Source organism: Schistocerca cancellata, chromosome 3 (genome assembly GCF_023864275.1).
Source record: "Schistocerca cancellata isolate TAMUIC-IGC-003103 chromosome 3, iqSchCanc2.1, whole genome shotgun sequence".
Classification (NCBI taxonomy): domain Eukaryota; kingdom Metazoa; phylum Arthropoda; class Insecta; order Orthoptera; family Acrididae; genus Schistocerca; species Schistocerca cancellata.
Window position 1 is genome coordinate 401,379,451 of NC_064628.1, and position 27,985 is coordinate 401,407,435.

Sequence of the window (27,985 nt, forward strand, 5' to 3'; positions counted from 1 at the left end):
AAGTTGGAAATCCTTACATTGCCTTTCCTCTACATTCTTGAGAGACTAAAATTTTTCAGAAAACACATAGTACCAACTGACCCCAGAGTCGTAAAAAATAATGAAATACATGAACACAACACCAGGAAAAATGCAAACCTGCATGTTATACGTACAAACACTCAACTGCGTAAAAAGGGAGTTTTCCACATGGGCCTCCAACTGTTCAACAATCTTCCCACTAGTATTAAGTCCATTGGAGACAACATGAAATTAGCAAAGCCGTGAAATCATATTTGTTGTGTCACTGTTTTTACTCTGTAAATGAATACTTAGAACAGTAATCTTGCTGTTTGTGTTAAATTGAAAACATTGAACAATATAATAAATTAGGATACTATAGGCCTACGTTAATATATGTTAACAATGTTAAATGATATTTTCCGACATCTGCAACACACTGTGTACCATCAGATCACATGGAATAAATAAATAAGAATCACATCACTCAAAATGATATAGGTATTGAAAATGGAAAGCTATACTGTCACCTGAATCCTATGTTAAGAAATATCTGCCCCATAACAAGATGAGAAAGTTGGCTGGAAGCATTCTACCAATGTGTTGACATCCATGTCTTAATCAAGCTACCACCATCCAATCTAACAAAGACTTGATGAAGCTGGTTGGATTAAGCTATTTATCTTCATCAGTAGCAATAGTTGTAAAGCTGTGATTGCACTCAGGCCAACATTTCCATTGGTACACAGTTCGCTTTATTTATTTATGGTGCTGTTATTTTGATATTACTGCTGTCAATACCAATTTATTTATTTATCTAATGACTGTTTGTCTAATGCTCAATACACTAGGTTTACTATTTCCTGTCGTTGTCATCACAGATGCAAATTTAAATTCAGCACTATGCTTATCAATTAAACTATTACACCAAGTCACTTGCACAAATTTATACACCGAAACCGACAGACCACAGACTATCTTGATCATCCTATTGTAAACAGAGGATGTAAACAAACAATAGGTACAGTACATTATTTACCAAACCAGGGCAGATGAAAGGTTCGAAATCTACGCTGAAGCCCTGGTTCGCCTCCCATACAAACGAAAATGCAGTTCCTCTTCCACCTGATTCATTAATGCTGCAGATACAGCTTGCGAAACTATGAGGACGTGCTTCACTGGCCGACTATAATAAGTCGCCTCATCTACGACGAGAACACCGTTAGTATCCTGATTTATTGCTATTTTACTTTAACAGCATGTAAACTATATACCCAAAAGTATTAATTACAAATTAACCTAAGCAAGTTTGCAATTCAAAAAACTTCTTTTGGTTTCACTGGCGTTCAAAAGTAATACTCTTCAATTATCACGTGAGCCACGGGAAATGTATGTAGCGCACAATTAAATAATAAATAACGAAAGTTTGGTTATCATAAGACTTTCACCGAACGTTCAAATATATTTAGGAATTAAATTAAAAGAAACGTAACCTAAAAAAGAACGAATATTGCCGTTCACTTATTTAACAAAATGATTTTATCGTTACTCACCTCATACTATCTCAAAAATACAAACAACGAATCCAAAATATAATACGTTAGCGTTTCTGAAAATTTTTACACTGACAGCTAATTTCGCACGACACTTATTCCCTTGTGTAATAACTACGCTGCCGACTAAAGCCACCTAGTGGTCCGAATTTTAACTATAAGTAAGTAGGTACGGCAGGATGGAGGATCGAATAAATTTTTAGAGTCGTCTGCTGCGCAGTGTGTTGACGTGAAACAATGCGAGTTTGTCAACAACATTCGGTTTGACGTTGAATGTGATGGTGGTCATGGGTTTCATTAAGGAAAGAGTGATGCTACTTCATTTAGAGATACAGATAAGACAAGGAATTTAGAAAGTACTGTTCGTGAAAAATGACAAACTCCCTTGAGATTTTCGTGAACAACCCAAATAGACGCAAATTGTACAAAATTGTGTTTTAGTCGTTGATCGACAGACGTAAATGGTTGTTCTTGTATTTGTATTTCAAGGGAAGTTAAAACACTATATGATCCGCACACGGAATTTATTCAACTTGTACCAGTAGTTATGTCTTAGCTTATATTCTAACATGAACGAAGCTGAAATTAACACAAACAGTTGCCAAAAATCCAGCACGGAAAATTTAATGGAGCCGCTGATGGATCACAGGAGAGCAAGATATCCATTTTGCATTGTGTGGACGCCACTGCCTTTGCTAACGTAAGTTTAGGGATACATTCAAACATGAGAATGCACGTCTCGTAATTATTGACTAATTTTTTTTTCTTTTCCGTAGATGGATTTTTCCATTTATAGGACATATGGGAATTGCCATGTCTTCAGGTGTGATAAGAGATTTTGCAGGACCCTATTTTGTATCAGAAGACAACATGGCATTCGGGAAGCCAACCAAATACTGGCGTCTCAGACCAGAACTAGCGGCAGGAGGATCAAGTGGCTGGGATCGCGCCGTGATAGACGCCTCTGAAGAATACAAGTCAAGAATGGTGAGGAACTGCTGACATGTAGAAACAGAATCGTGACGTATGATATATGCTTCAGATATGCACATTTAACTATGGTACCTCTAAATCAGTACTGTGCAAACCACTTTGAAGAACGTATAGCACAGTGTACTTACAGTCATATCACACATTAGGGTTTTGTGTGGTGCCATTTGCATAAGGAGTGCAAGTAGACTGATTGTTTCCCTGCCTCTGTGCATAAAGTCATTAGTGTAATCTAGTCTTTGTGGTCCATAAAGGAGCTATACCATGGGGGTTGCAGTGTATTGTTAGGTTCCTCATGTAATACTGATTGTTGAAACCGTGTAAGTAGAGTTTTGTGGGGTGGTTGGTGTGTATCATCACAAGCCTGGAAATTAAAGGTTTTTAAAATATTTCTATGATGATCATCCATGGGTCAAACGAACGTGTCAGTTCGTGCTGCCCTTCTTTGTAAAGGCCTGTGTTCAGTACCCTGTGTTAGTCCTATTTGATGTGGATCCCACTCACTTGAGCAATATTCTAGGATATGTTGCATGAGTGTTTTGTGAGCAGTCTTCTTTGTAGATTGATTGCACTTTTTCAGTACCCTACCAATGAACCAAAGTCAGTAACTCCTTGATATTTTACTTATTTTGTGAAATGCACAATTATTTTTATTCCTGAACATTTCAAGCGAGTTGCCTAACTTTGCATTACATTGAGATTGTTTCAAGATATGACAGTATTTGTGCAGCTTTTTTTTCAGCCTGTGGATAGCTGCATCATTTACAAAAAAATCCTTAGGCTGAGCAGTACCCAAAAATAGGTTGCACCAGGGTCCTATATGCAGTCTCCTTTACAGGTGAACCACTCTTTCCTAAAATTCTCCCAATAAACCAAAATCAACCATTCGCCTTCCCTACAACAGTTCTCACATGCTCGTTCCATCTCATATCGCTTTTAACATTACTCCCAGATATTCAAACGACTTGATTGTATCAAGCGAAATACTAGTAATACTGTATCCAAACATTACAGGTTTGATCTTCCAACTCATCCACATTAACTTACATTTTTCCGAATATAGGGCTAGCTGCTATTCATCACACCAACTGGGAAATTTTGTCTAAATCGTCTTGTATCTTCCTACAGTCGCTCAACTTCGATGTCTTGCCATTTACCATGGCATCAGCTGCAGATAGCTTCCCATTCTGTTCGTCAAATCATTTATTTACATAGAGAACAGTAGCAGTCCTATCACAGTTCCCTGCGGTGCTCCTGACAATGTCACTGATGAACACTCACTGTCGAGGACAATATAATGGGTTCTGTTATTTAACAAGTCTTCAAGCCACTCACATATCTCCCCCCAGGGCGGCCACAACTCTTTTGGGGATACGTGCGTGGAGAACACGGGACCCTGAGCTACTGCAGCTCTCTTTCCTATCCAGACTGCATACCTTCCTTTTCCACATCCCTCCCCATCCCCCATTCTTCCCCAACCCCTTCCCCCACCTCTTCCCTTCCCCTTCTCCCTCTCTTTGGGAGTATGTTTTGGCCTATGTCTGGAGACGGATGCTTATAACTGTAAGACGTAGTTTCTCTTGTTTGCTCTCTCTGCTGGAAAGTCTCTGCCCTCTCTTTGTCCTTCTCTTTTCCTTGGATCTTCTCTTTACCCTCTTCTCCACTGCAGCATTTGAGACCTCTCTTCTTTCCTTTTCTTTGTTGCTCCCTTTCTACTTCTTTCCTCCCTGTGCGTGTCTGAAGGCCGACACACGTAGCCAGGGTAATGCGGAATTCCCCGCCCCAGGTAGACAAGTAGGCTATAACACGTATGTACGCCCTGGTAAAGGCCGGACCCAGAGAGGAGTGATTACCCTAGCTGGTACCTTCCGAAAGTGCTGATTGGTCCCTCCAATCATTTCTTGGAAGGTGTGACCTGAGGTGTGGACAATCACCTAAGGCGGGAGTGACTTCAGAGAGGGGCCCCCACGAGGAAGGAGCGCACGATCGGTGACACCGGTAATCATGGGGGATACTTTCGCAATGGTTTCTTCTACTCCTACAACTTCTGCCCACAAGAGAAAACTAGATGAGTCTCAGCCACGAACAATTTTTCCATCAGTGCCAAAGTTCCTAGTTGTTTCTCGGTCTGACGAACATCAAGAGTTCTCCACAATCAACCCTTTCATTATTCAGAAAGGTGTCAACACAATTGCAGGTCCTGTAAAGTCTTGCTCACAATTACAAAATGGCACCTTGTTGTTAGAAACAGTCAGTGCCCTCCAGACACAAAAATTGCTGCAAACTACACTGCTACAAATCTTCCCTGTCTGGGTGGAGGTACTTTAAACTCATCATGCAGGGATAGTTTATACACGCTCACTTGACAGTTTATCGAATGAGGACATTCAACACTGCCTGTCTGACCAGGGCAAAACGGCTGTACATCGAGTCATGAAAAGTGTTGACAAGGACTTGATACCGACCCGTACTCTCTTCTTGACGTCTGATAGAGTTCAACTTCCTGCGAACATTAAAGCTGGATATGGGATCATTTCAGTTCGCCCTTACATCCCCAACCCTACGTGTTGCTATCAGTGTCAGCGGTTTAAACATACCAGCCTGTTGTGTTCCAATCCGGCCAAATGCGTTACATGTGGCAGGGATGCCCATGAGGGTGATTGTCCACCTCCATCCACTCATTGCATAAACTGTATGGGAAACCACGGTGCTTCTTCTAGAGATTGCTCTATTTTCAAAGATGCATGAATTATTCAGGAAATCCGAGTTAAGGATAAGGCGTCCACATTTGCTGCTCGTAAGTTATTCACCAGTAGAAAGCCCACTGTGCTCCCAGCAGGTAAATATAGCATTGTCCTTGCATTTCCTCAGCCTACTAAGGAGGTAGCCACACAGACTTGCGATCTCACCATTAGCGCTATGATCATCAGATCGGCCAGCCCAAAGATCGCCTGTTCATCCTCGCCACTGTTGCCTGCTCACTCTCAGGCTCATTCTTCATCGGCTCCTGCTAAGTCCCGGGCCCCAAGATTGGATGCCCAGACTTCCAAAAAAGAGCCTAGTCGCAAAGAATTTTTTACATACCCTGACCTCCCAACTGTCAATTCCTCCCTCTTCTCACCACCATGCTTCCAAGAAGGCTCAAAAGAAACAAAGTTCCTCTCTTTCTCCACCATGGCATGTCTCATCTACAGTTCTACCCAGCGGTAGCTGCCCTCGGTTGTCTTCCTTGTTGCCGAGACGCACCATTGGCGGCCGATCCACCAGCCAATCACTTGCAGCAGGAGAGGCCCCTGAGCAACCTATGGATCAGGATCTTCTGCCTTTGGCTGAATACCATGCCATACCATCGGCCGATGGCTCTCAGCGGTCATTGAGTTGATGGCAACCGTGGTGAGATTTTTACCTTTTCTGCCCACCCTATGTCAGTTATCCATTGGAATATCCGCAGAATTCACTCCAATCAGGATGAATTGTCGATCCTCTTATGATCTTACTCCCCGGCCGTCTTCTGTCTTCAGGAAACAAAGCTACATCCCCATGATCGCTTTGTCTTCCCTCATTTCCAATCGGTCCGGTTTGATATCCCCTCTGTTGATGGCACTCCAGCACATGGGGGACTTATGATTCTTCTCCATGATACTGTCCATTATCACCCAATCCCCTTAAACAGTTCCTTCCAAGCAGTCACTGTACTTCTTTCGCTTTCTGGATACACCTTCTCCCTTTGTACTATATACATTCCATCGTCCACACCAATGGCAACAGCTGATCTCCTTCATCTCCTTGGTCAGCTCCCGCCCTCCTATTTGCTGGTTGGGGCCTTCAATGCCCACCACCCACTTTGGGGATCTCCGCATCCTTGTCCGTGAGGCTCCCTATTGATTGACATCTTCCACCTCGTGGATCTTGTTTGCCTCAACACTGGGGAACCTACATTTTTGTCTGCCTCCATGTCAAACTTCTCCCATTTGAACCTTTCGGTCGGTACTGTTCAGCTATCTCAGCACTTTGAATAGTTCGCTCTTGCTGATACACACTCAAGTGACCATTTTCCATGTGTCCTTCGATTGCAGCCACAACTGCCACCTATGTGCCCACGATGCTGGAAGTTTTCCCAAGCTGATTGGACACTTTTCTCCTCTCTAGCGACATTCGATGACCATCACGTTTCTAGCATCGACAATCTGATCACTCATGTTACGGAAGTTATTCTTACAGTTGCGGAATGTTCAATACCTCGTACCTCACCTTTGCACCGGCACCCCCTGCAGTTCTTTAGTGGAATGAGACGTGTCGTGACGCAATACGCAACCAGAGACGTGCTTTTCATGTTTTCTGCCACCATCCTACAATTGCCAATTGTATCTGCTATAAGCAATTACGTACGCACAACAGCAAGAAGGCAAGCTGGGACTTCTTTACCAGCTCCTTCAGTTCCTTCTCTTCCTCATCTGTAGTTTGGAGTCGAATTTGGCGGTTATCTGGCATGTCCCCGATCTCTGGGCTCACTGTCGCGCATGATACCTTAGTGGACCATGTTGCAATTTCTGATGCATTGGGTCAACACTTTGCTTAGATTTCAAGCTCTTCAAATTACCTGCCAGCCTTTCTTCCGAAGAAGCAAGCAGTGGAAGTGCGAACTCTTGCTTTCTTCTCTCAAAATTGCGAAAGCTATAATACTGTTTTCTCTGTGTGGGAACTCCAACACACACTCTCATCATCTCACTCTTCCTCCCCAGGACTGGATGGCACCCACGTCCAGATGTTGCTGCATTTATCATACCGTAGTCTGTGTTACCTCCTTCACCTTTATAATCGAATTTGGACTGACAGTACCTTTCCCAGAAGATTGTGGGACGCTATTGTCATTCCTGTTCCAAAACCTGGTAAGGACAAACATCTCCCATCTAGCTTATCGCCCCATATCTGTCACGAGTAGTGTATGTAAGGTTTTGGAGCATATGGTGAATTGCCATTTAGGCTGGTGGCAGGAATCCCAAAACCTTTTAACACCTGCCCAATGCAGTTTCCGAAAGCATTGTTCTGCAGTTGACCATCTTGTTGCACTCTCCACTTACATCATGAACAATTTTCTCAGGAAACACCAAATGGTAGCAATATTTTTTGATCGGGAGAGGGCATATGATATATGTTGGAGGACAGGTATCCTCAGCACACTGTTCTCTTGGGGCTTTCGAGGTTGGCTACCCCTTTTTATTCGCGAATTTATGACAAAGCACACATTTAAGGTGTGGCTGACCACTACTGTCTCCTGTACTTTTTCCCAAGAAAACGGGATGCCCCAGGGCTCCATGCTAAGTGTTGTACTGTTTGCCATCGCCGTAAAACCAATTATGGATTGTCTCCTTCCCAATGTCGTGGGCTCCCTCTTTGTCGATGATTTTGCAATCTACTACAGCTCTCAATAGACCAACCTTCTTGAACAATGTCTTCAAGGGTGTCTCAATCGCCTCCACTCATGGAGCACCAAAACCGGCTTCCACTTTTCTCCCAGTAAGACCATCTGTGTAAATTTTTGGCATCATACAGTGTTTCCTCTGCCTTCTCTACGTCTAGGCCGTGTCAACCTTCCATTTGCGGATGTTGCTAAATTCTTGGGCCTTATGTTTGACAGAAAACTTCAGTGGTCTTCCCACATTTCAAATATTTCGGCTCACTGTCTACGATCCCACAGCACCCTCCATGTTCTAAGTGGTACCTCCTGGGGAGCAGACCGAGTGGTCCTCCTTTGCCTATATCGCACCTTAGTGCACTCGAAATGAACTATGGAAGCATAGTTTATTCCTCTGCATGGCAGTCTATTCTTTAGTGTCTTGACTCTGTCCAACACCGTGGATTACGTTTAGCATCTGGAGCTTTTTACACTAGCTCCGTGGAGGGCCTGTACACTGAGACAGATGAACCTCTGCTATCCATTCGGCAAGCTGTCCTACTGAGTCATTACACTAGTCATCTGTCTTCCATGCCTGCTCATCTGACCCATGCCCTTGTTTTCAATGCTTTCTTGGATTTAGGGTTTACAGGCCGCCCTTCCTCTCTATTACCACCAGGAGTCTGCTTCCATCAACTGCGACATTCTTTTTCCTTCCACTTTCCTAAAACTTTCTTGACAAATGGGGGTACAGTGCCACCTTGGCTTCATCCCTGTACCTGCCTGCTCCGTAACCTTTGTCAGCTTCCCAAGAATAGTACCCCCACTAAAGTTTATTGTCACCAGGAAGAGCTAATTTTAACTAGACTCCGGATAGGGCACTGTCTTTTTAGCTGTCGACATCTTTTAAGTGGCGATCCTCCTCCATTTTGACCCCATTGCTCTCAACAGTGGACAGTGAGACACCTTTTACTTCAGTGCCCATATTTTAATCCACTATGCGCCCCGTTACAGTTGTTGCCTGATATATCTTCTCTTTTAGCATGTGACATGCTCTCAGCCAATCGCATCCCTGAGTTTATCAGTGTCAGTGAGATGACATCGGTCATTTGAACCTTTTTTTTTGGGGGGGGGGGGGAGAGGAGAGACAACAATCTCCCCCCCCCCCCCCCCAGTAGTTTTTTACGATTTCCTTCTGTTTTTAGTTTCCCTCCTTCTTGAGTTTCGCTCCCATTGCCCCTGATTTAACATTAAAGTTTTTACCCTTCCCTAAGCCACACAATGGGCGCTTATGACCATAGCAGTTTTGCACCCTAAAACCATAAAAAAAAAAACACTCGCATATCTGTGAACTGATTCCATATGCTCGTATCTTCATTAACAGCCTGCAATGAGGCACTGTGTCAAATGCTTTCCAGAAATCTAAAAATATGGCATCTGCCTGTTCTCAGTATACCATGTGAGAAGAGGGCAAGTTGAGTTTTGCACAACCGATGCATTCTAAAAGCATGCTGATTCGTGGACATAAGCTTCTCAAGGTTCACAGGAGAGCTTCTGTAAAGTTTGGAAGGTAGGAGGCGAGGTACTGGTAGAATTAAAGCTGTGAGGACGGGGCGTGACTGGTGCTAGGGTAGCTTAGTTGGTAGAGCACTTGCCCGTGAAAGTCTAAAGGTCCCGAGTTCGAGTCTCGGTCCGGCACACAGTTTTAATCTGCCACAAAGTTTCATATCAGCGCACACTCCGCTGCAGGGTGAAAATCTCATTCTGGAAACATCCCCCAGGCTGTGGCTAAGCCATGTCTCGGTGGTGTCCTTTCTTTCAGGAGTGCTAGTTCTGCAAGGTTTGCAGGACAGCTTCTGTAAAGTTTGGAAGGTAGGAGGTGAGGTACTGGCAGAATTGAAGCTGTGAGGACGGGGCGTGACTGGTGCTAGGGTAGCTCAGTTGGTAGAGCACTTGCCCGCGAAAGGCAAAGGTCCTGAGTTGGAGTTTCGGTCTGACACAGAGTTTTAATCTGCCAGGAAGTTTCATATCAGCGCACTCTCCGCTGCAGAGTGAAAATCTCATTCTAGTCTCACATGTTTTGGCCTGTATGTGATAATCCCCTGTAGGGTTTGACTTCTATTTTTCAAAATTTTCCTGATGAGTGAGCCAACTGGGGAAGGGTACCTTACATGGTGCATAGCATCCATCAGACACTGAGACCTCTCGCATCCTTCGTTGACATGGATCTGCACTTCCGCTCATTTTAAAGCTGTTGAGTGAGGTCACCCTCATGGGTGCATTTTCCTCCATCCTCTGTGCTGTGTCGCTTTCTGCATTGTCAACGATAATGGACTTCTTAGCTCTTTTGCTCCTGATACCCAGCATGGTAGCCAGTCCATTGTGGTGGGACCGCCATATACCCTGTTCGTTGTAGCCCCCCGACCACACAGGGATCGTTCTGCTGATGCCTGCGCCGTTAACTCCCCATGTATGCCAAGGAGAAGATGTTCGTCACCCTGGGGCATCGGGACTCCTGGCAATGACCTTCCTGCCAGGTGGCCTTTGCTGTGGCTGGGTGGCACCCATGGGGAGGGCTCCTGGTCAGAGTGGGTGGCGTCAGGGCAGACAACACACATCATGAAGCATAGTACGTCATCTCTTGCTGGTGGTCAAACAGAAGCAGTCTCTAAGCAGTCTACTTCTAACTTCAATGCTAAGAAATATGACCCCAAATCGTTCCCTCCCTGGCCACACCATGGGAGGAATGCCAGGCTCAGGATGGGAGTGGAGCTTACTCACTCTGGTACCTCGTATGTGTGAGAGTTGATGGGGAATCTTTCTTGTCAATGAAACCTCAGTTTTTTGTGGAGCATTTAGAGGACAAGTTTGGTGAGGTGGAGGGCTTGTCCAAAATGCAGGCAGCGTCGGTCTTGATCAAAACAGCTTCCTCTGCCCAGTCACAGGCACTACTCGCCTGTGACAAGCTGGAGGATGTTTCTGTTTACATCATGCCCCATAAAAGCTTAAATATGGTCCAGGGTATCATATTTCCCTGGGACCTTCTTTTGCAGTCTGACGATGAGCTGCACACCAATTAAGAGCGCCGAGGTGTCCATTTCATCTGGCGCATCCACTGGGGTCCGAGGGATAATCAGGTTGCCACCGGTGTCTTCATCTTGGCGTTCAGGGGTGAGACATTACCCCACCTCCCATCTGTGTCAACTGCGCAGCGCACCATTCGCCTTGCTTGCCAGACTGCAGGATTCTACAGAAAGAAAGAAAAATAATGGAATACAATACCCTAGACCGACTGACCTACACTGAGGCTAAGAGAAAATATGAGAGGCTACTTCCTGTGCATATGACGTCAATCTATGCCACCGCTATGACAACAGTTCTACCATCTTGCATTCTGCTGCATACAGTTGGCTCTCAGAGCTGTCATACTCCACCTGCTCCCTTGATGCTAGTTGGCACTTCCCTCCCTGTTGCTACTGCACAACCTACTTCAGGAGCTCACCCCACCCCCCACCTTCCCTCCAACCATCAGGGACGTCAATCCCCACTTCTCAGCTTGGAGAAGTGTAAGTCTTCTTCGGCTCCTCTCGCCAGGAGGGGATACCTTGGGCCACTCCCTTCCCAGTTTCCTACCAGTGGCAAAACTGACACCTGCCAGTGGCTGAAGCAACCACAGGTCACAGGTAGCTGGTCGTAGGGCTTCATGGTCCTCCTCAGTCCCTGAGACTGAATCAGTGAAGCCCTCCCAGCTGGACAAACCTAAGGAGCAGTGAGAGAAACCTAAAAAGAAAAAGACCCCCAAGAACCAAGGCATTGCAGTGGCACCCTCACCACCATTACCTATAATCTCTGTGTCTGAGGATGAGCTGGAGATTCTGGCATCTTCTGAGGACCTAGATCTCACTGGGCCCTCAGACGCAATGGATGTCAGATGTCAATCGCACAGGTACTCATCTGGTGGCAGCAGGTGACCCTGAGGCATAGACTACCTCATTGAGTGTTTCATGCCTTCCCAGTCTCACGATCACATAATCCTCCAGTGGAATTGCGGCGGTATTTTCCACCACCTGGCTGAATTATAGCAAATGTTAAGCTTTACACATGCTTTCTGCATTGCCCTCCAAGAAACCTGGTTCCTGGCAATGCAGATCCCTGCCCTCCGCAGCTGTAAGGGATATTAACAGGAACTGTAGCGACTATAACAGAGTGTCAGGTGGAGTTTGCGTCTATGTCCTGAACTCAGTATGTAGTGAACCTGTGCCCCCTTCAAACCCCTATTGAAGCTGTGGCTGTCAGGATAAGGACAACACAGGAAATAACTGTCTGCAGTGTATATCTTCCTCCAGATGGTGCAGTACCCTTGAATGTATTGGCCGCACTGATTGATCAACTCCCTAAACCTTTCCTATCTTTGAGAGATTTTAACGTGCATAACTCCTTGTGGGGTGCACTGTGCTTACTGGCCGAGGTAGGGAGGTCAAAAATTTACTGTCACAACTCAACCTCTGCCTCTTAAATACAGGTGCCCCCACACATTTCAGTGTGGCACATGTCACATATTCAGCCATTGATCTCTGTTTGCTGTCCTATCCTTCTCCCATTTATCCTCTGGAGAGCATATGACAACCGGTGTGGTAGTGACCAGTTCCCCATCTTCCTGTCACTCTCCCGGCTGCCTACCCAGATATGCTTTAAACAAGGCAGACTGGGAAGCCTTCACCTCTGCTGTCACCTCTGAATCTCCCCCACATGGTGCCATCAATGCTGTCGTTGATCAGGTCACTACAACGATCTTTTCTGCGGTGGAAATCGCGATCCCTCATTCTTTAGGGTGCCCCTGGTGAAAGACGGTCCCTTGGTGGTCACCGGAAGTTGCTGAGGCAATTAAAGAGCGTTGACGAGCTCTACAGTGACATAAGTGGCACCATTCCCTAGAGCACCTAATAGCCTTTAAGTGGCTTTGTGCCCATGTTCGGTAGCTTATAAAACGGCGGAAACAGGAGTGTTAGGAGAGGTACGTGTCGACCATTGGGTGCCATACATCACCTTCTCAAGTTGGGACAAAGCTCAGACGTGCTTTTGGGTACAAGACCCCAACAGGTATCCCTGGCATTAACATCAATGGTGCATTACCTATAGATGCAAATGCGATTAGCGAGCACTTTGCTGAGCACTATGCTAAAGCCTCTGTGTCGGAGAACTAGCCCCCCCCCCCCCCCCAGCCTTTCGCACCCTCAAACGGCAGATGGAAAAGAAAGTCCTTTCGTTCACTACACGCCACAGTGAACTCTATAACGCCCTATTGATCGGATCCACAGTCAGATGATAAAACATCTCTCATCTGACTTCAAGTGACATCTCCTTGTCATCCTCAACTGGACCTGATGCGATGGTGTCTTTCCATAACAATGGCGGGAGAGCACCATCATTCTGGTGCCAAAACCCAGTCAAAACCCGCTTGATGTGGATAGCTACCGGCCCATCAGCCTCATCAACATTCTCTGTAAGCTGCTGGAACGTATGGCATGTCGGAGGTTGGGTTGGGTCTTGGAGTCATGAGGCCTATTGGCTCCATGTCAGGGCGGCTTCTGCCAGGGTCACTCTACCACTGATAATCTTGTGTCCCTTGAGTCTGCCGTCCAAACAGCCTTTTCGAGACACCAACATCTGGTAGCCATCTTTTTTGACTTACGTAAAGCATATGACACAACCTGGCAACATCATATCCTTGCCACATTGTATGAGTGGGGTCTCCATAGCCCGCATCCGATGTTTATCCAATACTTCCTGTTGCTCCATACTTTCCATGTTCAAGTTGGTGCCTCCCATAGTTCCCCATGTATTCAGGAGAATGGCGTTCCGTAGGGTTTCTTATTGAGTGCATCTCTATTTATAGTGACCATCAATAGCCTAGCAGCAGCTGTAGGGTCATTAGTCTCCCCTTATCTGTATGTGGATGACTTCTGCATTTCATATTGCTACTCCAGTACTGGTGTTGCTGACTGGTGCCTACAGGGAGCCATTCACAAGGCGCAGTCGTGGGCTCTAGCACAATTTTCAGCTGCGAATTCGTGTGTCATGCACTTCTGTTGGTGTCGTACCGTTCATCCGGAACCTGAACTTTATCTTAAAGGTGATCCACTCACTGTAGTGGACACATATTAATTCTTAGGACTGGTTTTTTACACCCTATTGGCTTGGCTACCTCACCTTCGTCAGCTTAAGTGGGAGTGCTGGCAGCACCTCAATGCTCTCCACTGCCTGAGCAACACCAACTGTGGTGCAGATTCCTCTATGCTGTTGCAGCTCTACAGAGCCCTTGTTCAATCCTGCCTTGACTATGGGAGTCTGGTTTATGGTTCGACGGCGCCCTCAGCGATGCATTTCCTTGACCAAATGCACCACTGTGGCATTCACCTAGCGACAGGAGCTTTTAGAACGAGTGTGTTGACCAGTATCTTGGTGAAGGCCAGAGGCCCTCCAACGTGCACAACTGCTCACCAGTTATGTTGCACACATTTGTAGTTCTCCTGAGCATCCGATTTACCGTCTCCTTTTCCCACCTGCTGCAGTTCATCTCCCGCATCAGTGGCCCAGGTCAAGGCTCACAATTGTGGTTCCCGTGCAATCCCTTCTCTCCGAACTGGAGTCCTTCTCTTTGCCACCTCTACCAGAGGTTCATTCACGTACATCTCCATGGTGTACACCTTGGCCAAAGCTTCGTCTGGACCTTTTGCGTGGCCCTAAGGACTCCGTTAACCCCACCGCTCTCCACTGTCACTTCCTCTCGATTCTTGACGTGTTTCGGGGCTTTCATCTACATCTACATTTATACTCCGCAAGCCACCCAACGGTGTGTGGCGGAGGGCACTTTACGTGCCACTGTCATTACCTCCCTTTCCTGTTCCAGTCGCGTATGGTTCGCGGGAAGAACGACTGTCTGAAAGCCTCTGTGCGCGCTCTAATCTCTCTGATTTTACATTCGTGATCTCCTCGGGAGGTATAAGTAGGGGGAAGCAATATATTCGATACCTCATCCAGAAACGCACCCTCTCGAAACCTGGACAGCAAGCTACACCGCGATGCAGAGCGCCTCTCTTGCAGAGTCTGCCACTTGAGTTTGTTAAACATCTCCGTAATGCTATCACGGTTACCAAATAACCCTGTGACGAAAGGCGCCGCTCTTCTTTGAATCTTCTCTATCTCCTCCGTCAACCCGATCTGGTACGGATCCCACACTGATGAGCAATACTCAAGTATAGGTCGAACGAGTGTTTTGTAAGCCACCTCCTTTGTTGATGGACTACATTTTCTAAGGACTCTCCCAATGAATCTCAACCTGGTACCCGCCTTACCAACAATTAATTTTATATGATCATTCCACTTCAAATCATTCCGCACACATACTCCCAGATATTTTACAGAAGTAACTCCTACCAGTGTTCGTTCTGCTATCATATAATCATACAATAAAGGATCCTTCTTTCTATGTATTCGCAATACATTACATTTGTCTATGTTAAGAGTCAGTTGCCACTCCCTGCACCAAGTGCCTATCCGCTGCAGATCTTCCTGCATTTCACTACAATTTTCTAATGCTGCAACTTCTCTGTATACTACAGCATCATCCGCGCAAAGCCGCATGGAACTTCCGACACTATCTACTAGGTCATTTATATATATTGTGAAAAGCAATGGTTCCATAACACTCCCCTGTGGCATGCCAGAGGTTACTTTAACGTCTGTAGACGTCTCTCCGTTGATAACAACATGCTGTGTTCTGTTTGCTAAAAACTCTTCAATCCAGCCACACAGCTGGTCTGATATTCCGTAGGCTCTTACTTTGTTTATCAGGTGACAGTGCGGAACTGTACCGAACGCCTTCCGGAAGTCAAGAAAAATAGCATCTACCTGGGAGCCTGTATCTAATATTTTCTGGGTCTCATGAACAAATAAAGCGAGTTGGGTCTCACACGATCGCTGTTTCCGGAATCCATGTTGGTTCCTACATAGTAGATTCTGAGTTTCCAAAAACGACATGATACTCGAGCAAAAAACGTGTTCTAAAATTCTACAACAGATCAACGTCAGAGATATAGGTCTATAGTTTTGCGCATCTGCTCGACGACCCATCTTGAAGACTGGGACTACCTGTGCTCTTTTCCAATCATTTGGGACCTTCTGTTCCTCTAGAGACTTGCGGAACACGGCTGGTAGAAGGGGGGCAAGTTCTTTCGCGTACTCTGTGTAGAATCGAATTGGTATCCCATCAGGACCAGTGGACTTTCCTCTGTTCAGTGATTCCAGTTGCTTTTTTATTCCTTGGACACTTATTTCGATGTCAGCCATTTTTTCGTTTGTGTGAGGATTTAGAGAAGGAACTGCAGTGCGGTTTTCCTCTGTGAAACAGCTTTGGAAAAAGGTGTTTAGTATTTCAGCTTTACGCTTGTCACCCTCTGTTTCAATGCCATCATCATCCCGGAGTGTCTGGACATGCTGTTTCGAGCCACTTACTGATTTAACGTAAGACCAGAACTTCCTAGGATTTTCTGTCAAGTCGGTACAACTTTGAAGTTGTTTATACCGATGGCTCAATGGCTGATGGCCTATGTCCACAGAGGCCATATTGAACAGCATTCATTGCCCACTGGCTGCTGTGTATTCACTGCAGAGATTGTGGCCATATCTCGTGCACTTCAGTACATCCATTTCTGTACAGGTGAGTTGTTTTTTCTCTGTTCTGACTCCCTGAACAGCTTACAAGCTATCGACCAGTGCTACCCTTGCCATCCTTTGTATTAAACATCCAGGAGTCCATCTGTGCCCTGGAGTGGTCCAGTCGTTCAGTGGTGTTTGTGTGGACCCCAGGACACGTCAGAATCCCAGGCAACAAACTTGCTGACAGGCTGACCAAACCGGCTACGCAGAAACTGCTCCTGCAGATGGGCACCTTTGAAACAGACCTGGGTTCCATCTTACGCCACAAGGGTTTTCGGCTTTGGGAGGCAGTGTGGCGTAACAGTATGCACAACAAACTGTGTGTCATTAAGGAGACTGTGAATGTGTGGAAGTCTTCCCTGTGGGGTTCTCGCAGGGAATCAGTTGTCCTTTGTCTACTCCGCATTGGCCATATATGGCTCAACACATGGTTATCTCCTCAGTTGCGAGGACCCACCTCAGTGTCGCTGTGGCTCCCAAATGACAGTTGTCCACCGTTTGCTGAACTGCCCACTTTTAGCCACTCTGCGGGGCACTTTTAACTTTCCTAGCACCCTACCTTCAGTGTTGAGTGACAGTGCCTCAACAGCAGCTTTAGTTTTATGTTTTATTCGTGAGGGTGGGTTTTGTCATTTGATCTGAATCTTAGTGCATGTCCTTTCTGTGCCCTCCACCCTAGAGCTTTTAGGGTGGAGGTTTTAATGTGTCGCAGAGTGGCTGGCTTCTCCTTTTTTATTCTCATGGTCAGCCAGCCATGGTAATCCACTTTCTTGTTTTTAATATCCTCTGCCTGTTTCTTGCATCTCTCTGTGGTCTTCTTGTCCTGTTTTGTCCATTGTAGTGTTTGTTGTCCTTCTGTTGTTCTTCTGGTTCTTCCTTTCTCCTGTTATTGTGCTGTACGTCTTCTTTATTTTCTTCTTTCCCTTGGCTAATTGTTCTACTGGGAACAAGCAACCAATGACCTTGCAGTTTGGTCCCTTTCCTCCCCTTTTAAACAAACCAAACAACACTGAGTGCAGCTGGTGTCCAGTGCCTGCACTGCACACTTCCCACATATGCCACGGAGTATGTGCCTGTCATGACTAGGGCAAGGGGTCTCCCAGCTATGGATTACTTGCTAGGTAACCATTGCTGAGGCTAGGTAGCACCCCTGGGGAGAGCACCTACGAGGTGCATTCAAGTTCTAAGGCCTCCGATTTTTTTCCAAATTAACTACTCACCCGAAATCGATGAAACTGGCGTTACTTCTCGATGTAATCGCCCTGCAGACGTACACATTTTTCACAACGCTGACGCCATGATTCCGTGACAGCGGCGAAGGCTTCTTTAGGAGTCTGTTTTGACAACTGGAAAATCGATGAGGCAATAGCAGCACGGCTGGTGAATGTGCGGCCACGGAGAGTGGCTTTCATTGTTGGAAAAAGCCAAAAGTCACTAGGAGCCAGGTCAGGTGAGTAGGGAGCGTGAGGAATCACTTCAAAGTTGTTATCACGAAGAAACTGTTGCGTAACGTTAGCTCGATGTGCGGGTGCATTGTCTTGGTGAAACAGCACACGCGCAGCCCTTCCCGGACGTTTTTGTTGAAATGCAGGAAGGAATTTGTTCTTCAAAACATTTTCATAGGGTGCGCCTGTTACCGTAGTGCCCTTTGGAACGCAATGGGTAAGGATTACACCCTTGGTGTCCCAGAACATGGACACCATTTTTTCAGCACTGACGGTTACCTGAAATTGTTTTGGTGGTGGTGAATCTGTGTGCTTCCATTGAGCTGACTGGCGCTTTGTTTCTGGATTGAAAAATGGCATCCACATCTCATCCATTGTCACAACCGACGAAATGAAAGTCCCATTCATGCTGTCATTGCGCGTCAACATTGCTTGGCAGCATGGCACACGGGCAGCCATGTGGTCGTCCGTCAGCATTTGTGGCACCCACCTGGATGACACTTTTTGCATTTTCAGGTCGTCATGCAGGATTGTGTGTACAGAACCCACAGAAATGCCAACTCTGGAGGCGATCTGTTCAACAGTCATTCGGCGATCCCCAAAAACAATTCTCTCCACTTTCTCGATCATGTCGTCAGACCGGCTTGTGCGAGCCCGAGGTTGTTTCGGTTTGTTGTCACACGATGTTCTGCCTTCATTAAACTGTCGCACCCACGAACGCACTTTAGACACATTCATAACTCCATCACCACATGTCTCCTTCAACTCTCGATGAATTTCAATTGGTTTCACACCACGCAAATTCAGAAAACGAATGATTGCACGCTGTTAAAGTAAGGAAAACGTCGCCATTTTAAGTATTTAAAACAGTTGTCATTCTCGCCCCTGGCGGTAAAATTCCATCTGCCATACGCTGCTGCCATCTCTGGAACGTATTGACAATGAACGCGGCCTCATTTTAAAACAATGTGCATGTTTCTATCTCTTTCCTGTCTGGAGAAAAAAAATCGGAGGCCTTAGAACTTGAATGCACCTTGTATTTGGAGTGGATGGCACTGTGGCACATGAAGTGGCAAACTTTCTCCCATTGGTGGCCACACAGCCCCAGCAGTTTCTATGAATGGAAAGGCCTCATATGGTGCAAAGAAATAAAATCCCAACACATTCCCTTCCCTTTTGGAGGAACATAGGACTAGACAACAAGGAGAAAATTATTCTCCCCCAATACCTGGTCTGTACCAGGACTGACAGGGACACCTTCTTGGCTACAAAGCTTTTATTTTTTGTCAAAGGCACTGAACACAAATACGGGGAAGTTGCAGCCATCTCTGAGATGAAAAGCAGTTCCATCCTGATTAAAATGTCATTTCCTGCCCAGCCACAGGCACTGCTCTCTTGTGAAAAATAGGATGACATTCCTGTCACTGTGTCTTCCCAGAAGAATCTCAGTATGGTCCAGAGTGTCATCTTTCACCGTGATCTTTTGCAATCTGATGATGGCTGCGGGCCAACTTAGAGCAACGGGATGTGCACTTCATCTGCCTTGTCCACAGGGGACCAGGAGAAAACAGAGTTGCTACCAGGGGCTTCATCTTGGATTTCAAGGGTGATACATTGCATGAGTAGGCCAAGTTGATGGTCTACCTGTGTGACACGAATTCCTACGCTTCTCCTCCTATAAGATGCTTTAAGTGTGTGAAGTTCAGACATATGTCTTCCCATTGCACCACTACCCCTGTCTGCAGGGATTGTGCACATCCATTGCATGTAAATGTTACTTGTGCCCCTCCTCCCATCTGTGTAAACTGCAGCAAGCTCTATTCCCCCTGCTCATCAAATTGCTCAATTTTTAATCTTGAGAAGAAAATCCAGATGTACAAGACCCTGGACAATTTCACATGTCAAGAGGCCAAAAAAAGTTATGAACATCTTAATCCCACACAAATGACACAATTTTATGCTACAGCCTCAACGTCTCACCTTCTTTGTCGATGGTGCTTTCCACTGTTGCGCCTCTTACAGTGGGCTCTGAGCCATCCGCTAATTGCTGACCCCCCCTCCCCCCCCCCCCTCCTCCCAACAGCTGGGGGCCCTTCTAGTGCTCCCACTGCAGCCACGTAGGGAGCATTGGCTTCCCACTTGCCAGGGATACCGTCCCCCATCTCCCAGCTAGAGGCGCCTCATCCTCCTCTGGCTTCACTAGCTAGGAAGAAGTCCCTCGGGACTCTCCCTTTCATGGTCTCTGCCCCTCGGGACTCTCCCTTTCATGGTCTCTGCTGGTCCACAGCCAGACACCAGCTGGGAGCTGAAGGAACCACAGGCTGCTGGCTGTCAGACTTCTCACTCTTTCCCTGTCCCTGAAATCAGTTCTGGGAAACCTTCCCAGTCCTCGTCTTGTAAGGAGAGGAAGGACAAAAAGAAGGCCTCTAGTTGAAGGAAACTATGGTGACCCCCACACCACTGAACTATGCATGTGCTCCTTCTGTGGCCAAGGTGGAGATCCCTGTGGCCCCAAAGGCACCAAAAATCTCCAGGCAGTGTGCCACGGAACCTGTATCAGTGGATCCCCTGATATCTGAACTAGTGGCAGTACATGACCCTGGATCATAACCTGCTCCCCACCCACTTGGTCACTTCATGCCCCCACAGTGTTCAGACAGTTTGATCCTCCAATGTATTTACAATGGATTTTTCCACAACCTGGCTGAGCTACAGCAGCTTTTAAGCACTTGCTGTGTATTCTGTTCTGCATCCAGGAATTGTGGTTTCCAGCAACTTGGGCCCTTGGCCTTTGTGGCTACAGTGGTTATTTTAAGAATCATACTGACTATGAGAGGGTCTCGGGTGGAGTTGGGTTGTATGTTCTGGACTCTGTATAAAGTGACCTTGTGCCTCTTGATAAATTTTTGTAGGCTGTGGCAATTCAGGTAAGGGCACATCATGATTTCACCACCTGCAATGTTTATCTTCCTTCCGATGATGTTGTGTCCCAGGATGTACTATCTGCATTACTCTCTCAGCTTCCCCGCTTTTCCTTGTCTTGGACAACTTCAACACCCACAGCCCTTTGAGGAGTGGAACAATGATCACTGGCCATGGTAAAGATATCAAAACTCTACTGGCACATCTCAATATTTGCCGCTCAAACTCTGGTGCATCCAAAGACTTCAGTGTGGCACACAAAACTTATTCTGCCATTGTTTTTTTCTTTACAGCCTTGGTCTTCTACCATCTATCCACTGGAGAGTCCACGACGATCTTGGCGATGCTTCCTTGTATGCCCACCCTGATGGATTCAGAATGCTGACTGCGATGGGCTCACCTCTGCTGTTGTTCTTAGCTCCGCAAACCAAGGCAGTATTTGTGCGCCTGTTCAGCAGACAACAGCAGCGATTCTTTTGGCAGCCTACCAAGTCATCCCCTCTTCCTCGGGATCCCCCTGACGGAAGATGGTACCCTGATGGGCACCAGTGATCACTAAGGCCATTAGAGATTGTATGTGGGCTGTCCAATGCCATAAGTGGCACCCTCCACTGGAGTAACTCATTGCCTTTAAATGGCTCCATGCCTGAATCCACTATCTCATAAAATGATGAAAGCAGAAATCCAGCCCCTGCAGGTGTACCAAGTATTTCTGTAAATGATGCCATTTATACTGATTCAGATGCTGCCGCTGAATATTTTGCTGAGCATTATCCTTGTGCATCTGCCGTCTGAGAACTACCACCCCGTCTTTTGACTCATAAAACAGTGGGTGGAGTGAATGCACTTATCTTTTACTGCCCACCACCTGAAGCCATATAATACTCCATTCAGTGAATGGAAACTCTCCAGTGCCCTAGCCCATCATCGGCTCCTGGAGTCTGGGGGCCATTTGGCTGCATCCGAGGGTGGTTTTTGCTAAGGCCACCCCACAGCCGATAATCTGGTTCACCTGGAGTCTGGTACACAGGTGGCCTTTGCACATTGTCAGCGCTTCATCACTGTCTTTTTGAACCTACAGAAGGCCTATGACATGGCATGGCATCACCACATTGTTACTTCATTATGTGAGTGGGGTCTCGGGGTCCACTCCCGACTTTTGTCAAGAACCTCTTGTAGCAATGTGCGTTCTGGGTTCAAATGGATGCTTCACTCAGTGCCCCCCATATCCAAGAGAACGAGTTCTGGCAGGGCTCTGTACTGAGTGTTCACTTCTTTTTAGTGACCATCAATGGTCTAGCAGCAGACGTGGGGCCTTTGGTATCATCCTCGTTATATGCTTACGATTTTTGCTTTCGTTATTGCTCCTGTATTGTGGGTGCTGGTGAGCGTTACCCACAGGGTGCCATATGAAAGGCACAGTCATGGGCTCTCACCCATGGCTTTTGGTTTTCAACCACTAAGACTCGTGGATTTCTGTCACTATCGACTGCCCACTTACATCCAGAGCTTTACTTAGACAATCAATTACTTTTTGTAGTTGAGATGCACCACTTTTTTTGGGACTAGTCTTTGATTCCCAGCTGACATGATTTCCCATCTTCACCAACTTAAACCGAGTGAGGTGGGGCAGTGGTTAGCACATTGGACTCACATTCGAGAGGACGACCATTCAAACCCGCATCCGGCCATCCAGATTTAGATTTTCTGTGATTTCTCTAAATTGCTCCTGGCAAATGCTGGGATGGTTTCTTTGTAAAGGGCACGGCTAACTTCCCTCCCCATCCTTGACACAATCCAAGCTTGTGCTCCATCTCTAATGACATCAATGTCGATGGGACAGTAAAGCCAATCTTCCTTTTTCCAATTTAAATGAAAGTGTTGGTGACACCTCAATATACTTCACTGCCTCAGTAACACTATCTGGGGTGCAGATCACTCTACCAATTTGCTGCTCTACAAAGCCCTTATTCTGTCCTGTCTTGATAATGGGAGTCTTACATATGATTCAGCATCACCTTTTGCATTTAGGATACTGGACCCCATTCATCATTGTGGGGTCCAAATTGTGACAAGAGCCTTCCGAGCTAGTCCTGTGAACAGTCTATTAGCCATGCTGGCGTCATTCCAGTACCTATCAGACACCAACAGCAGCTGCTGAATTACACTATATGCATTCATAGCTTCCCTGAACATCCCAACTACCATGTCCTTTTCCCTGAAAAGGAGCTCCACTTCCCACAACAGTGACCCAGAACTGGATTTACAATTGCTGCACACCTACAGTCTCTCTGTTTGGAACTGCGTCTTCCTCCGCTGACGCCTCTGGTCAGTGAGACAACACATCTGCCCTCATGGCTTGTGCCCTGGCCTTGGATTTGTCTTGAAGTATCCTTTGGCCACAATTTTTTGCCACCTGTTCTTGAGATGTATCCAGGTTCAGAAATGGTAATCACCGATGACTCAACAGTCGACGGACGAACAGGCTTTGCATACACACATGCACAGTGCAGTGAACTCTACTCTCTGCCAAATGGCTGCAGTGTTTTCACTGCTGAATTGATGGCCTTTAAACTACCCCTTAAACATGATAATTCTTGCACTGGCAAGAGTATCCTAATCTGTAGTGACTCCCTTAGCAGCCTTCAGGCTGTGGACCAATGCTACTCTCTTCACCCACTGGTAAAGCTATCCAGGATCTTGTCTATAACCTCCATCAAGCTGGATGGCCAGTCATTTTCGTTTGGACTCCAAGTCATGTTGGAATTTCAGGAAATGAACATGCTGGCTAGTTGGCCAAGCTGGCTACCGGGATACCAATTTTGGAAATTGGGGTCCCAGAAATGGGCCTCCGGTTGTTTATACGCTGTCAATTGCAGGAAGTCAGGAACTCGGAGTGGTCTGCCCTGATCTCCTCAAACAAACTGAGGACAATTAAGGAGACCATGATCACGTGGCAGTCTTCCTGCATGCTTCTCACAGGGAGTCCACCATCCTCTGTTGACTCCACATTGGCTGCACTTGGCTGATACATGGTCACATTCTCCGATGTGATGATACCCCTTACAGCTGATGTGGAACCAGCTGGATGGTGTCCCACTTACTCATAGACTGTCCTAATTTGACTGCTTTGAGGCGACATCTTAATCTTCCTGACACGCTACCTCTGGTGGTAGCAGATGACACCAAAGCGGACATTTTGCCTGTGAAAGTGGTTTCTAGTCGTCCCTGTAAGGTAGAGCTTTTTGGCCTCACTGACTGCCTGAAGGGTTGGTGGAGCACCTCTCTCCTGCTCCCCCTCAGTGGCCCAACCTGGCCTCTTTCCTTCTCACCTTTTTATTTTTTTCATTCCTTGGTTTTTAATGCCTTGTCTTGACTGATCTTTTGATGACTTGTCTGTGTTATCAGTTTTCTGGGCTTTTATCTCTGTTGTTTTATTATTATTATTGTGTTAGCTACACTTAGGCTTTCTAGGATTTGCCTTTCACCTCCTTCCTCTGACAACCACTCCTGGTTTGCCACTTAACAAATGAAGGGACTGATGACCTTGCAGTTTAGTCCCTTTCACCCCTAACAACCAACCAACCAACCAAAAATCACTAAAATGTGCAGCAGCAGCAACAACAAAGCACGTCTTCTGCTTCCTTTTCAACTAACAACAAATTATCTTAATATGGTCCTTTCAGGAAATTGTGATCTGTGCTGAAGAGTACTGTGAAAGCTGCTTTTGTTTCTGTGTAGGAACACAACTTTATTACAGCATACATAATAGCTAAAGCCTCCTTTTCTATTTGGTAATAATTAGTTTGAGTTGGTGTTAAGATACTGGAGGAATACACAATAGGTTGTTTAGAAGTGCCTGGGTTCCTGCGAAATAACACAGGCCCCGTGGTGCATCGGGCAGCATCAGTCACCAGTACGTGCTGTTTTCGAAGTGTAAAGATTGGTTAAATGCCCTGATACATTGTAGCGACCATACAAAGTGCATGACCTTTTTATGTAATTTATTCAATGAATATATGAATTCTGCTGTCAGAGTGAGAAATTTAGAACAATAGCTTATTTTACCAAGAGAAAACAGCAGCTTTTTTAAATTCCATGGTTGTGGCAGGTTTCCATCACTGAAAAATGTTGCATCATTGGCTTGATGCCTTCTGTCAAAAGGATATGGCCCAAATATTCTACTTCTGTCTGGAAAATTTTTGATAGTTACAAATTGCATTTGAAACCTTCATATTGCATTTTGATGAAGAGAAACCTGAGGTTTTTAGAGGTGTTCCAGCTGTGAAGCACCTGTTATGATTATATCGTTGGGATAATTTGCACAGGAAGGAATTTCCCCAGCTGCTGTAAGTATCAGTGAAAAATCACCTACAACTAAGCTCTGCAAACCACTGTGAGATGCATGGAATGGGATACATCCCATTGTACCAGTTATTAGGGTTTCTTCCTGTTCCATTCACGAGTGGGGTGCGGGAAGAATTATTGTTTGAATGCCTCTGTGCATGCAGTAATTATTCTAATCTTATCTTCATGATTCCTATGTGAGCGATATGTAAGGGGTTGTAGTATATTCATAGAGTAATCATTTAAAGCCTGTTCTTGAAAATTTATTAATAGTCTTTCTTGGAATAGTTTACATCTATCTTCAAGATCTTCCAGTTCAATTCCTTCAGTATTTCTGTGACAGTCTCCCATGGAGTAAACAAACCTGTATATGTTCAGAATCCCCTGTTAGTCCTATTTGGTACAGGTCCCACACACTTGAGCAATATTCTAGGATGGGTCACACAAGTGATTTGTAAGCAATCTCCTTTGTAGACTGACAGCACTTCCACTGTAATCTATGAATAAATCAGTCTACCACCTGACTTACCTATGACTGAACCTACGTGATCATTCCATTTCATATCCCTACAAAGTGTTACACCCAGGTATTTGTATGAGTTGGCTGATTCCATTTGTGGAAAATCTTGGGTGGAATAATGACAGTATTACAAAAAGGATAAATTGCTACTCACCATATAGTGGGATGTCAAGTCACAGACAGGCACAACAAAAATATTGCTAAACAAGTAAGCTTTCGGCCCAAGGCCTTCTTCAGAATTTGACAACAAAACAGTCTTTTTGTTGTGCCTGTCTGCAATTCAACATCTCCATTATTTGCTAAGTTTCTCATTGAGATATGACACTGATGATTTTTTTATTTAATTTACTGAACATAATCATGTTAAAACAAGTCCATATTTTTTGAGTCTTTTATGTCAGCATTTTAAATCTCTCTCTCTCTCTCTCTCTCTCTCTCTCATAGGATGGGAAAATAGTGGGGGGAACAGAGCAGTCATTACTCTGATTCTCATGGTAGGTCAGTATTATTGGAAATGCAATCATGTCACCTGTTTTTCACCATTCAAATAGTCTGTTGCTATTCAAAATCTCACCAAATGTGTTCTGTTAAGCAGTTCTAATGGCAAAAACTATCAAAGCTGTTGACACATGTTCCAAAATTTGTGCTTTGTACAGACTGAAAGTGATGAGTGAAGGTGTTGTGCACCTGAAATGTTCTCATAAAATCTGTAAATTACTATAGTTTTAGAATATTATACAAATCATTGTTTTGGGTTTCTCATTATGGTCTGTTGAGTGAATGCTTTATTACAAGGACATCCCCTGTCCTTACAAGGCAGCCATAATACATTATGTGGATGTTTTAAAATAGTCTTGTATATTTTACCACTTGTGTTTCAGTGATCTGTTGACTGCAGTTACAGGCTGTATATTTTTTTGCAGCATAATCTTTGTTGTGATAATTGTCATTCACATGTCGCTATGGCATTAAACCTGATGAAGTATGATGGTAGTGAAAAATGGAATATGGTCAAACTAGCTTTCTATATTCTTTTTAAAGGTCATTATGTAAGGTGAGTGTACCTCATTTAAGGTTTTTGGCTAACTAGTGACTGAAAAAAATGTAGTCTAAATCATATACATTTCAGTTTTGCAGCTTGGTTGAAGACATGGGCACCCTTCATCATCATTGTTACTGTCGTTAGCGTGGTATATGTTTTTACGAGGAATCTGTGAACTCTATTTGCATGAGCCAGACAGATGTGGACAGAAGCTTTATGAAGAAAATGCACATGTTGCTGCATGTTTCTTGAGACAAAAACCTGTGCAATCTGAATGTGTCTTCCTGACATAAGTGTGCATATTTTGTATGTAAGTGACTGAAGAAAACATTCCAGAAGATTTAATGTGACATGATTGTGGAAAAGAAATGTGTGAAATATGTTAAGTGATAAAAAACTAATTTCCCTATTGTATTCTCATTTTCACAAACTGACCAAACGATATAGTGGAGAAGGAGATGATGTTAAAAGTTTTGAAATATTACTGCAAATATTTTATTTCACTGTTCAGAACTGAAAGAACAGCATCATTATAGTTTCTGTACTTTTCAGTATTTTAATGTTATATCAGTATCAGTATCATGATCATTAGGAAAAGAACTCTTTCTTAAGTGAAAAAGAATGAATAAATTTTCCATGCCACAGCGTTTTCCACACATGAGTAAAGTAAACTGTAAGAAATGTGAACCAGATGGTTTAGTACTTAGTTCCCTCCAAGTTGAAAACTTCATCAGTGATCCTTTGTCTCTCCCTACTTTTTGGCCCTGAATTTTTCTTGTTGAATAAAAATTCTCCTGTTTGACTTTCCTATTAGATACTGATTTCTTAGCAGAAAGACACTCACACATGTCTGTCTGTCTTTCAGCATGGCACATCATCAACCCCCTCTGCGTGTCACATCAACCTCCCCCCCCCCCCCCCACACACACACACACACTGACACTCACGCTTTCTCTCCCCATTCACCCATCTGAGCTTAAGAGATAAAAGTAATAAATGTGGAGGAAACCATTACTGAAATAATTTTCTCATTTATTGATTGAGTGTGTTGAC

General features: G+C 45.1%; 2 protein-coding genes across 2 annotated transcripts in view; one reads left to right on the forward strand and one right to left on the reverse strand.

Annotated features, from left to right (window-relative positions):
- Positions 1 to 1,679, reverse strand: part of LOC126175145 (forkhead box protein J3-like) — a 71,565-nt gene extending 69,886 nt beyond the window's left edge. Inside the window, exon 1 of the mRNA XM_049921705.1 lies at positions 1,554 to 1,679. The gene's annotated coding sequence lies outside the window, so the exon portion shown is untranslated. The remainder of the gene's footprint in view (positions 1 to 1,553) is intronic.
- A 22-nt stretch (positions 1,680 to 1,701) lies between these two features.
- LOC126175146 (transmembrane protein 222) lies at positions 1,702 to 27,853 on the forward strand. Its single transcript, XM_049921706.1, has 4 exons — positions 1,702 to 2,253; positions 2,330 to 2,540; positions 26,814 to 26,944; positions 27,020 to 27,853. The coding sequence occupies exons 1-4, from the start codon at positions 2,123 to 2,125 to the stop codon at positions 27,105 to 27,107; spliced, it is 561 nt and encodes a 186-aa protein (XP_049777663.1). The 5' UTR covers positions 1,702 to 2,122; the 3' UTR covers positions 27,108 to 27,853.
- Positions 27,854 to 27,985: the final 132 nt, after the last annotated feature.